This window comes from Oncorhynchus nerka, linkage group LG4 (genome assembly GCF_034236695.1).
Source record: "Oncorhynchus nerka isolate Pitt River linkage group LG4, Oner_Uvic_2.0, whole genome shotgun sequence".
Classification (NCBI taxonomy): Eukaryota; Metazoa; Chordata; class Actinopteri; order Salmoniformes; family Salmonidae; genus Oncorhynchus; species Oncorhynchus nerka.
The window spans coordinates 52,330,196-52,343,274 of record NC_088399.1 but is presented as its reverse complement, the minus strand read 5'-3'; the positions used below and the strand labels follow the sequence as shown (position 1 = coordinate 52,343,274).

Sequence of the window (13,079 nt, the reverse complement as noted above, 5' to 3'; positions counted from 1 at the left end):
ACCGTTCCCCACATATTTATGTTAGAATTATTGTCCTCACAGGACAGTCTTGACACTATGCATTCGGGCAAGTAGCGTTCTCCTGGCATCCGCCAAACCCAGATTCGTCCGTCAGACTGCCAGATGGTGAAGCGCGATTCATCACTCCAGAGAATGTGTTTCCACTGCTCCAGAGTCCAAGCTTTACACCACACCAGCTGAAGTTTTGCATTGCGTTTGGTGATCTTAGGCTTGTGTGCGACTGCTCAGCCATGGGAACCCATTTCATGAAGCTCCTCTCAACAATTATTGTGCTGACATTGCTTCCCGAGGCAGTTTGGAACTCGGTAGTGAGTGTTGCAACCAAGGACAGTTGATTTTTACGCACTTCAGCAATCGGTGGGCCCGTTCTGTGAGCTTGTGTGGCCTACCACTTCACGGCTGGGCCACTGTTGCTCCTAGACGTTTCCACTTCACAATAACAGCACTTACAGTTGACTTGGGCAGCTCTAGCAGGAAAGCAATTTGACGAACTGACTTGTTGGAAAGGTAGCATCCAATGACGGTGCTGCTGCCAATGTTTGTCTATGGACATTGCATGGCTATGTGCTTGATTTTAGACACCTGTCAGCAACGGGTATGGCTGAAATAGCCAAATCCACTCATTTGAAGGGGTGTCCACATTCTTTTGTGTATATATAGTGCATCTCTGCCTTTGTATTGTTGGCCTATTTGTTTAAGGATGATGTTGTCTTTGCATAGAATGCAACACATTAGTGTATCTCATCCTACCACTGATCCCTCTGTCCGTTTAATGATTGATATATTGTGCTGTGTTGCTGTTTGCTTAATGATTGATATATTGCATTGTGTTTGCTTAGCAAATGCTTTTATTGAAAGCAATTGCCCGACTAATTATACCAGTGAATCCCTACAGCCATTCGGGCTGTTACCTTCTAAAGGGCACATGGGCAGTATAATCCAGATGGGATTGGAACAGACAAAACCCTCTGATCCATTGTTCATTTATTAAACTGCTTGCCCTCACACAAATAAATCAAATGTGTTAGATGTATTACCTCATCGTATCCCCAGGTGACAACATCCTGGCAGTACTGAAGCACCTGGTCATGTCTGAGGAGCTGGCAGACTCGTCCAAGTATGCCCATGGCAACATGGTGTTCTTTGACCTGCTTGGCATGGTGATGGTGGCGTACCCGGCCCATGTTGGCACCATCATCAACTACATGACTGCCATAGCAACCTTCCTCTACCTGTTTAAGAAGTGCTTCCATCCCAGCAATATGGGTAAGGGTTCTCAAGAGCATATTTTATTTTATTAGTTCATTTGTTTGTGTTTTTATTAAATGGATAGGACCCGTGGAAAGGAGAGGTTGGAGGAGTGCGAGGCAGAAAGTCAATGGTTCTGATTCGAACCCACGCCGACGTGTTCCAGGTTCAGCGGCACGAAGCACATGACACTCTGCCCTCTAATGGGTGTTGTATGTTTGTGAAGAATGTTAATGTGGTCTAAGAGTCCGTGCAGAGCAGGTTGGTCTGGTTATGTAACCTGGGCACAGGGTATTTTCTAGTGCGGAATAGCCAACTCCTATGGAGGCTAGACTCCATTTACAGGCTAGATATTTTCTTCTGAGGTAGGTTAAAGCCGATGACGTCTGTATATCCCCTGTCTCTCTACCAGGAGGTTGTTACGTGAAGGAGTTGGCGTGGGCCGCGGTGGCGGTCATCCTCAGCTGGTTGGTCACTCTGCTGACCGTGATCTTTGTAGCCTTTGTGGTGTCACTGATGGGACGATCCATGTTCTGGTAGTAACACTTGAAACACACATTCTCTTCAGGAAATGTACCTTTTCTAGTTTATTCTGTTTTTGTTTCAAAACATTGAGATATAATATTGAGTATAACAAGAAAGTATATATGGAAGTAAACTTATCAAATCAATGTTTGTTCTGTATGTATATATTGGCTCGTCCCTACCACCCACTTTGGAGGACAATTCTATAATTTATTTGAAATAATGTTGAATATTGACATTACATATCAAGACAAGACGTCAAGTCAATTTTGCATAAATATTGTATTTTCCATTGTACTCTCTTTAGGTACAACCACTTCTACACCTGCATGTTTATGTACGGTTCTGCTGCCACTGGGATGATGGTCCTCTTCCACACACTTTCCAAGAACCTCTATGGGGTGAGGTGTGTGTGTGTGTGTGTGTGTGTGTGTGTGTGTGTGTGTGTGTGTGTGTGTGTGTGTGTGTGTGTGTGTGTGTGTGTGTGTGTGTGTGTGTGTGTGTGAGAAAGGTATTCTCAGGAAGGTATTGGTGTGTGTGTGTGTGAGAAAGGTATTCTCAGGAGGATATTTAGAGTGTGCAGACATGCACAGTGGCTAGTAATAATGAAGTGGTTTTGAACTCTGAACAGCCTGTGAATTAGGCCTCTGTTGGTGCTCAGCTCAAACATCTATAAGTGGAGCTGGGAGAGAGTGTAAACAGGGGGAAAGAGAGCGCGAACAGGGGGAAAGAGAGCGCGAGCAGGGGGAAAGAGAGCGTGAGCAGGGGGAAAGAGAGTGCGAGCAGGGGGAAAGAGAACACGAGCAGGGGAAAACAAGAGAGCGAGCAGGGGGAACAAGAGCGCAAGCAGGGGGAACAAGAGAGTGCGAGCAGGGGGAAAGAGAGCGCGAACAGGGGGAAAGAGAGTGCGAGTAGGGGGAAAGAGAGCGCGAACAGGGGGAAAGAGAGTGCGAGCAGGGGAAAACAAGAGAGCGAGCAGGGGGAAAGGGAACACGAGCAGGGGAAAACAAGAGAGCGAGCAGGAGAAAACAAGAGAGCGAGCAGGGGGAAAGAGAGTGCGAGCAGGGGAAAACAAGAGAGCAGGCAGGGGGAAAGAGAACACGAGCAGGGGAAAACAAGAGAGCGAGCAGGGGAAAACAAGAGAGCGAGCAGGGGAAAACAAGAGCGCAAGCAGGGGGAAACGAGAGCGAGCAGGGGGAAAGAGAGAGCGAGCAGGGGGAACAAGAGCGCAAGCAGGGGGGAACAAGAGAGCGGGCAGGGGGAAACGAGAGCGGGCAGGGGGAAACGAGAGCGAGCAGGGGGAAAGAGAACACGAGCAGGGGAAAACAAGAGAGCGAGCAGGGGGAACAAGAGCGCAAGCAGGGGGAACTAGAGAGTGCGAGCAGGGGGAAAGAGAGCGCGAGCAGGGTGAAAGAGAGCGCGAGCAGGGGGAAAGAGAGCATGAACAGAGGGAAAGAGAGCGCGAGCAGGGGGAAAGAGAGCGCGAACAGGGGGAAAGAGAGCGCGAGCAGGGGGAAAGAGAGTGCGAGCAGGGGAAAACAAGAGCGCGAGCAGGGGGAAAGAGAACACGAGCAGGGGAAAACAAGAGAGCGAGCAGGGGGAAAGAGAGCGCAAGCAGGGGGAACAAGAGCGCAAGCAGGGGGAAACGAGAGCGAGCAGGGGGAAAGAGCGCGAGCAGGGGGAACAAGAGCGTGAGCAGGGGGAACAAGAGAGCGCGAGCAGGGGGAAACGAGAGCGAGCAGGGGGAAAGAGAGCGCGAGCAGGGGGAAAGAGAGCGCGAGCAGGGGGAAACAAGAGAGCGAGAGAGAGAGAGAGAGAGAGAGAGAGAGTAATAATCTGATTGCAGCTGTAAAGTGGTAATAATGTGTTTGCCCTTTAGTGACCTGCCTCTCTATGGGTTTTCTCCTGCTGTAAATGTCACCCAGGTTTCTTCCATGCCCTTGCTGACCCCTCTCACTCCGTGTGTCTGTCTGTTCCTCCTGCAGGGTGTGCGTCGCCTGGAGGTGGGGGAGCTCTACTTTGATGTGAGCCTGTTGCTGTGGTGTGGCGCGCTGGTTTACTTCACAGCTCACGGCCTTTGCTCTGCCTACGTCCCCATGCTCATGGTGGCCTTCCCTCTGGCCACCAAGCTGCTCCTGGCCAGGGAGTTCAAACTCCGAGGTAAAGAGACTAGAGTGGTCAAAACATTGTGCCACACTGTACCTGGGTCTGTGTTACAGATTTCTAACTTTTCTTTGAATTTCTCTCCCATGAGGAAGTTCCTTTTCATGGAGAATAAATGGATACGGGTTAGTGTTGGATACTAGGGTTGGATACTAGGGTTGGATACTAGGGTTGGGTGATATTTTGCGGTGACCTCTTCTACGGTATGCTACTCCAAATATCTCGATGTCCAATATAATCGTTTGACCAAATCCTTTTTTTGTTTGATGTTGTACTGATTACCAATATTATAGTCACATCCTCATTAAAGAATCTTTGTGTGGCAAAAAAATGAGGCCTGAGTTAATTCATTTGGACTTCATTTTCAACATATCGATATAGCCTAACTGATAAAAAAAAAGGCCATTTTTATTTGTGAAGTTCAAATAGAGCATAGTCTTTCTTCCACTTCACGATATATCGTCAATGTCAAATATCACGATATTCTATTTTAATCATATATCAACCCAACTCTACTGGATACTGTTCATTGGTCCCATTGTTGTTATTATTACGTGTGATGTTTAATTAGAAAGTCTTTTTCAGTTCATTTCAGCTCAGCAACAACACTGATGCATTGATATGTCTAACCATTATAGTTTTTTTTAAATGGAAAGGCAGGAACTGTTATTATTCTGGCTGTTAATATGTCTCTCCTGTCCTGCTTTGGTCCAGGTGTAGCTGTGGATAACTCTGTGCTCTACCAGCTGGGTTAGGGTTAGTTCATGTAAATGTATCTCTCCTGTCTATATCTCCAGGTGCTTCGGTGAAGTACTCTGTGCTCTACCAGCTGGGTCTGGCTTTGCCCTATGTCCACTTCATGTCCCTGATCTGGTTGGTGTTTGAGATCTTCACGCCAACCCTGGGGAGGATCAACACATGCCCTCCTGATGTGGTCCTGGCCACCATCGTCACCTTCACCACACTCTTCTTCTCCTCCTTCTTTGTCAGTACAGTTACTGTACCTCTTTAGCGAAAGATTAGAAACTCAACTGTCTTGTTTCAAGTGTCTCTTAGGAGCAAAAATGTGATGACAGGTAAAACCACTGTGTTTTTAAGCCTCTCTCGTTCTCCTTTTCTGTCTGTTTTCTTCTCTCTTCCAGCTCCACTTAATCTACCTGGCCAGGTCTACTAAGTGGCTGTTGGCAGGTCTGGGAACAGTGTTTACTGTGTTTCTGTTGCTTGTATCCTGCGGTATGTTCTTTCCCTACACAGCAGACCCCTCCGGCCCACGCCCCAAACGGGTCTCCATCCAGGTGAGACCATCTGAGGCTCTTTCTGCTTATATACACACACACACACACACACACACGACAGCTTTTTATTTAACCTTTTATTTATCCAGGCAAGTCAGTTAATAACAAATCTATTATTTTAATGAAATTCATTAATGGTTTATTTAGTTATAAACAGATACAAACACATTGACACATTGAATAAACTTTTATTATCTGATGCGGGGACCCCCCCAAAAGCACACCACTCGTATCTTCCACGGTCTGGACGGCCAGGTGGAGAGTAGAGACTCAGGTCTGTGGATCAACAGCTGTGACTACACTGGCATGCAGCACATCACGTCTATCATACCAGAGATCAATGATACCATCAAGACCAATTGTCAGGAGGACAGGCCTTTCTGTGGCTTCCCCTGGTTCAGATCTGATAAGTAAGTCACACCCACAGAATTAAGGGGAACGTTATTATAATTATAATACATTATGATACTGTTGTTTAACGTTCTGTTGCCCGTGATGGATTCTGTTTATGTCTTATGACTTGATGGTGCTCTGTCCATGTAGTTAGGCGGATCATATCTTTCTTTGACTTGTTTTATGACATTGTATGTATGTTTCTGCATATGTACCAAGATGTTCAAATAAACCTAAACTTAACCTAAACCTCGTAGAACGCACAGTATCAGTCAACAGTTTGGACACACCTACTCATTTTTTTATTTAACCTATATTTAACTAGGCAAGTCAGTTTAGAACAAATTCTTATTTACAATGACTGCCTACAAATTCAAGGGTTTGTCTTTATTTTTTTACTATTTTCTACATTGTAGAATAATAGTGAAGACATCAAAACTATGAAATAACACACATGGAACCATGTAACCAAACAATTGTTAAACATATCAAAATACATTTTAGATTCTTCAAAGTAGCCACCCTTTGTGTTAACGACAACTTTGTACACTCTTGGCATTCTCTCAACCACCTTCGTGAGGAATGCATTTCCAACAGTCTTGAACGAGTTCCCACATATGCTGAGCACTTGTTGGCTGCTTTTCCTTCACTCTGCAGTCCTACTCATCCCAAACCATCCCAATTTGGTTGAGGTCAGGTGATAGTGGAGGCCATGTCATCTGATGCAGCACTCCATCACTCTCCTTGGTCAAATAGCCCTTAAACAGCCTGGAGGTGTGTTGGGTCATTGTCCTGTTGAAAAACAAAAGATAGTCCCACTAAGAGCAAAGCTGATGGGATGGTGTATCGCTGCAGAATGCTGTGTAGCCATGCTGGTTAAGTGTACCTTGAATTCTAAATAATTCACAGACAGTGTCACCAGCAAAGCTATCACAACATCACACCTCCTTGCTTCACTGTGGGAACCACACATGCAGAGATCATCCATTCACCTACTCTGCATCTCACAAAGACACATTTGTACTCATCAGACCAAAGGACAGATTTCCATTAGTCTAATGTACATTGCTCGTGTTTCTTGGCCCAAGCAAGTCTCTTCTTCTTATTGGTGTCCTTGAGTAGTGGTTTCTTTGTAGCAATTAGACCATGAAGGCCTGATTCATGCAGTCTCCTCTGAACAGTTGATGTTGAGATGTGTCTAGAACTTGAACTCTGCAGCCTTAATAAATGCTTCACAATCTGAGGTGCAATCCTCTGCAGCAGAGGTAACTCTGGGTCTTCCTTTCCTGTGGCGGTCCTCATGAGAGCCATTTTCATCATAGCGCTTCATGGTTTTTGCAACTGCATTTGAAGAAACTTTCAAAGTCCTTGAACTTTTCCAGATTGAATGACCTTCATGTCTTAAAGTAATGATGGACTGTCATTTCTCTTTGCTTATTTGAGCTGTTATTGCCATAATATGGACTTGGTCCTTTACCAAATAGGGATATCTTCTGTATACCACCCCTACCTTGTCACAACACAACTGATTGGCTCAAACGAATTAAGAAGGAAAGAAATTCCACAAATTAATTTTTAACAAGGCACACCAGTTAATTAAATTGCATTCCATGTGACTACCTCATGAAGCTAGTTGAGAGAATGCCAAGAGTGTACAAAGCTGTCATCAAGGCAAAGGGTGGCTACTTTGAAGAATCTCAATCTATATTTAGATTTGTTGAACACTTTTTTGGTTACTGCATGACTCCATATGTGTTATTTCATAGTTTAGATGTCTTCACTATTATTCTAGTCGGTGTGTCCAAACTTTGACTGGCACTGTATACTTAAAAAGAAAGAAACTGTTTTTAAAATGTTACTATATCATGCATATACCATATATTTATTTTTGAACACTTCCAGGCAAGTTTTGACTGGTTCAGCAAAAAAAAGAAGAAAAAAAGTCTGAAAAAAAAAAAACTTTTCTTGTTTTCAGGAATAACTGGTACCTCCCAGCCCCTGAGGTCTTTCCCAAGTCTCCTGTGGAGTTTCAGCTCCTTTCTAAAGAGGAGACAAAATGGGGAACAGTTAGGTTGACTTTTGAAGTCAAAGGTGAGATGTCCCTTTCATCCTCTAATCCTCTGCACCGTGTATCTACATCCTCTCCTCCTACCTTCTGTAAGATCCAATACCCCTCCCAGCTCTTTCCAAATATTTTGTAAAAATGGCACTACCATCGTGTGACTAGAACCCATAGTTTGTTACATCATGTGTTCAGGATTAACTCCCGACCCTATGCGTTGTGTGTCTAACTGTGTGTGTGTGACTATATAGATATGTATGTGTGTCCTCCAGGTCCCAGCCACATGTCCCTCTACCTCATGCCCCACCGAGGAGCCTCTCTGTCTAGCTGGTGGTTTGGGGACGGCACCCCCCAGTTATACCTGGCTAGAGAGTATTTCATATTCTACACCCATGGCCTGGATGCCCCACCCTGGAACTTCTGGTTCGAAATACAGGTATTGAATATTAGGGATTTAAGGTTCCAAGCAGGCAAAGCTGGTGACAATCAAAACTGGGTGTTATCTGATTGTAAATGACATAATTTGGACCAGTTGTGCCTGCTGGGTTAGCGCTTAATTTCATACATTGTGTGCGAAAAAAAGCAATGTACAGTACCAGTCAAAAGTTGATACACCTACTCATTCAAGTTTAGTTTTAAAAAAATAAAAAAATTATACAATTTTCTACTTTGTAGAATAATAGTGAAGACATCACAACTATGAAATAACAAATATGGAATGATGAGGTAACCAAAAAAGTGTTAAACAAATCAAAATATATTTTATATTTGAGATTCTTCAAAGTAGCCACCCTTTGCCTTGATAACAGCTTTGCGAATTCTCTCAACTGGAATGCTTTTCCAACAGTCTTGATGGAGTTCCCACATATGCTGAACACTTGTTGGCTGCTTTTCCTTCACTCGTTCACTCTGAGATCCAACTCATCCCAAACCATCTCAATTGGGTTGAGGTCAGGTGATTGTGGATGCCAGATCATCTGATGCAGCACTCCATCACTCTCCTTCTTGGTCAAATAGCCCTTACACAGATGATAGTCCCACTAAGTGCAAACCAGATGGGAAGGCGTATCGCTGCAGAATCCTGTGGTAGCCATGCTGGTTAAGTATATCTTGAATTCTAAATAATTCACAACAGTGTCACCAGCAAAGCAGCCCACACCACCTCCTCCTCCATGCTTCACAGTGGGAACCACGCATGCGGAGATAATCCGTTCACCTACTCTGCGTCTCACAAAGACACGGCAGTTGGAGCCAAAAATCTCAAATTTGGACTCCTCAGACCAAAGGACAGATTTCCACCGGTCTAATGTCCATTGCTCCTGGACTTCCTGACGGGCCGCCCCCAGGTGGTAAGGGTAGGGAACAACACGTCTGCCACGCTGATCCTCAACACTGGGGCCCCTCAGGGGTGTGTACTTAGTCCCCTCCTATACTCCCTGTTCACCCACGACTGCTTGGCCAAACACGACTCCAACACCGTCATTAAGTTTGCTGACTAAACAACAGTGGTAGGCCGGATCACTGATTGGCTCAAACACATTAAGAAGTTAAGAAATTCCACAAATTAACAAGGCACACCTGTTAACCTGTTGCGACGAGCCATCCCGGATCCGGGATCGTGAATACAGCCTCAAACTCATTACCATAACGCAACGTTAACTATTCATGAAAATCGCAAATGAAATGAAATCAATATGCTGTCATCTCAGATTTTCAAAATATGCTTCTCAACCATTGCAAAACAAGCATTTGTGTAACACTATTGATAGCTAGCGTAGCATTTAGCGTAGCATTTAGCGTTAGCATTCAGCAGGCAACATTTTCACAAAAAACAGAAAAACATTCAAATAAAATCATTTACCTTTGAAGAACTTCAGATGTTTTCAATGAGGAGACTCTCAGTTAGATTGCAAATGTTCAGTTTTTACAAAAAGATCATTTGTGTTGACAAATCGCTCCGTTTTCTCCATCACGTTTGGGTAAGAAAAAAAACGAAAATTAAGTCATTAAAACGCAAACTTTTTTCCAAATTAACTCCATTATGTCGACAGAAACATGGCAAACCGATGTTTAGAATCAATTCTCAAGGTGTTTTTCACATATCTATCGACGATAAATCCATCGTGGCAGTTGACTTTCTCTTCTGAAGAAATGGAACGCACATGGACCTAGAGATTACGCAATAATTTCGACACAGGACACCGGGCGGACCCCTGGTAAGTGTAGTCTCTTATGGTCAATCTTCCAATCATATGCCTACAAATACGTCACAATGCTGCAGACATCTTGGACGAACGGCAGAGAGCTCAAGTTAATTCATGGCACATTCACAGCCATATAAGGAGACGATGGGAAACAGAGCCTCAAAAATTCTGCTCATTTCCTGTTTGAGGTTTCATCTTGGTTTCGCCTGTAGCATGAGTTCTGTGGCACTCACAGATAATATCTTTGCAGTTTTGAAAACATCAATGTTTTCTTTCCAAAGCTGCCAATTATATGCATAGTCGAGCATCTTTCCGTGACAAAATATTGCGCTTAAAACGGGCACGTTTTTTTTATCCAATAATGACATAGCGCCCCCATAGGTTGAAGAGGTTCATTGAAATTCATTCCAGGTGACTGCCTCATGAAGCTGGTTGGGAGAATGCGCGAAGCTGTCAAAGGCAAAGGGTGGCTACTTTGAAGAAAAATCTAAAATATATTTTGATTTGTTTAACACTTTTTTTGGTTACTGCATGATTCCTTCCATATGTGTTATTTCATAGTATTGATGTATTCACTATTATTCTACAATGTAGAAAATAGTACAAATAAAGAAAAACCCTGGAATGAGTAGGTGTCCAAACTCTTGACTAGTACTGTATTTTCAAAAGCTTCACACAAATTTGTGCAGTGTACATCTATATATGTGTGTTTATTTATTGTCCATTTATGATTGTGTGTTTTGATGTTTCTGTATTTCCCCTCTCCAGCCTCCCAGCGAGGTGGGCCCAGAGGGGATGATCTCAGTAGCCATCTCATCTCACTACTACTTTGGAGAGGACCAGAGGACTGTTCAGCTAGACGACATGCTACAGAGGTTCCCCAAGTGGGTGTTCCCCTCTTCCTGGGTCTCCACCTATCACATGTACAGATACTAAGATAATGGGCCCGTTGTTGGGCCTGCTTCCCCTCCACTCCAATACACTGAAACAGGCAGACACATGCAGACAGACACACGGACATGCATGTCCCCAGTTCACTGGCATATTCAAGAGAACCCCACCATCACGTTGTCAATAGGCTAGTTGCTAACAGGAGAGCCACTTAAGCCAAGCAACCTTTTTTTATACAGTATATTGTAACAGGTAGGACTAACTTACTGACAAGGGCATGGTCCACCGGAGTTCTTCCTTTTTTTTTGTGGGGATAGAGGTAATTAGGGCGTTGTTTTTTTAACTCTCTCTACCTAACTGTTTTGCATCTATTCTACCTCCTGCCAGCTCTGTCAACAAGCATGAGGTCAAAAGCATCAGTCTATAGCGTCACTATCTATATTTTCAGGAAAGGCTACAGTGCCTTCGATGGATGGTTATATCTCTAACATGTCTGGCTCGAACCTTTCCAGGGCCAAGCTTAAAGTGACAATTCACTTATTTTACATTTCCCTAGGGTGTATTTTGTTACCTTCAAACAGTTTATATATATATATAAAAAATAAAAATAAAATGTTTTAATGGGTTGAATGAATGTTTGTGTGAATTATATTGTCATGTTTGGATTGTTTATATTTTATTGTACTGCAAGTGCTATGAATGTATTTTTTACAGGGAAACTGGATAATTCAGAGGGCACAAGGGTGCACTCCTATCATTTAAATATAGTTGATTAGATCAAAATCTGTCTGTCTTTTGTTTTAACTAGCAAAATGCAATGAAATGTTCATTCAAGTTTGGTGTGAGTTTTTGCATGAATTTGGTTAAAAGGACAGTGAATTTGTTCGTACTTTGAGCTACCAAGCTCGTGTGTATCAGACACACTGTTATTTCTCAGAGATGATGCTAAACTGAAGACACACGTTACTACTGTTGGGTTCTGGTTCTGAGAATATGAAATATTCTTATTCATTTCACTGAGGGAGAGAGGGTAATGTGTAACGTTTACATTATATCAGGTATCCTATTGAAATATTGAGTGCAGGGAAGCAATCACATGTGGCAGGCATTGATAAGGGGAGAAAGCCATGGATCAGTGATGAAGGTGGGGGGGGGGGGGGTCGAGGTCAGGTCATGTTAAGGGAGAAAAATATGTTTATGGCCCGTATCACTTAGTGTCCTGCCTAGCTGTAAAGATGCAATGTTTGTACAGATGTGTAGGAGGAGACTCAGCCTAGGAGGAAGGGTTAAATATCAGTGCTTGTGTGAAAATGTTTTTGTCTGAATGCAGCTGTCTGGACCCTCGGGGAAGAATAAACTTGGTTAAGCTTTTATGGTGTCCGTTGAGTTTTTTATTCTGAGAATTATAACCTAACAGGTTTCACCACGATTTGCAGTCGAACTAGAATCAGTGAAACAGGAGCCGGTACTGTGCTGAAAATCTCAACCTGCCAGAATCCCCCCTCATGTCTTATTCCACAGTTCTGTTCTGAAATGTTTATTGCTTGCCTAAGTTTTACTCCCTCTGTTTAATATAACACACATACATTAATTATTCATTTCGGTTGCCTATCCTGACGAAGTTTGTTCTATAGAAAGTGTTTGACTGTGTGCCACAGAAAGTTATTGACTCTAACCACAAAATTAAGGAAATTAGAAAAGGGGGTGAGGATTTCGGCAAGGCTATTTTCTTGCATGCCAAGATTGTCCTTGATCCAACTTCTGACTCGATTGCCACTAAAACATATTTATTTAAATAATTCTGTTACAAGAAACCTATACTATTCTCTTGTTCCCTGTTTGCTCAGAAAAATACATGTAAAGATGCATAGACTACTTGCCATTTATGTTTTGCTAGATGACCTGAGCCAACTGTGCCACTTCTGTGGGGAGGTGGACAATAATGAGGAAGACACTAACTGGGTAATTGCTTGTTCACTTCTAAAAGGCACATTTTTAGGAGTACGAATTTGTATAAGCAGTCATATTTCTAGAGGTAGTAGTATCATTGTTTTGTCTGATAATTAAATAATTGTAACTCAAGAAAATGTATTTGTTTTAAATATATTTAAAAAATTCATCATACATTTCAGATTGGTTGTGACTGCCCACAATGGTTCCACTAGTCCTGTATGATAACCATCCCATCATTGTATTATTATGTCTGCGCTGCCTGTCAGGACTAGGTTAGGCTTGAGTTCCAGGTGTTGGGGTTCGTTCCTTGTTAATCATTGGCGA

At 43.2% G+C, this 13,079-nt stretch overlaps 1 protein-coding gene across 1 annotated transcript in view; it reads left to right on the top strand.

Moving 5' to 3' along the window:
• The window catches only part of LOC115105993 (endoplasmic reticulum metallopeptidase 1-like), a 56,365-nt gene extending 44,192 nt beyond the window's left edge, over positions 1–12,173 (top strand). Inside the window, 10 exon segments of the mRNA XM_065017650.1 lie at positions 1,075–1,287; positions 1,682–1,805; positions 2,102–2,195; positions 3,780–3,954; positions 4,755–4,942; positions 5,100–5,252; positions 5,472–5,662; positions 7,621–7,736; positions 7,980–8,143; positions 10,680–12,173. Of these exon segments, the coding sequence (XP_064873722.1) occupies positions 1,075–1,287; positions 1,682–1,805; positions 2,102–2,195; positions 3,780–3,954; positions 4,755–4,942; positions 5,100–5,252; positions 5,472–5,662; positions 7,621–7,736; positions 7,980–8,143; positions 10,680–10,847 (1,586 nt within the window). The 3' untranslated portion in view covers positions 10,848–12,173.
• Positions 12,174–13,079: the final 906 nt, after the last annotated feature.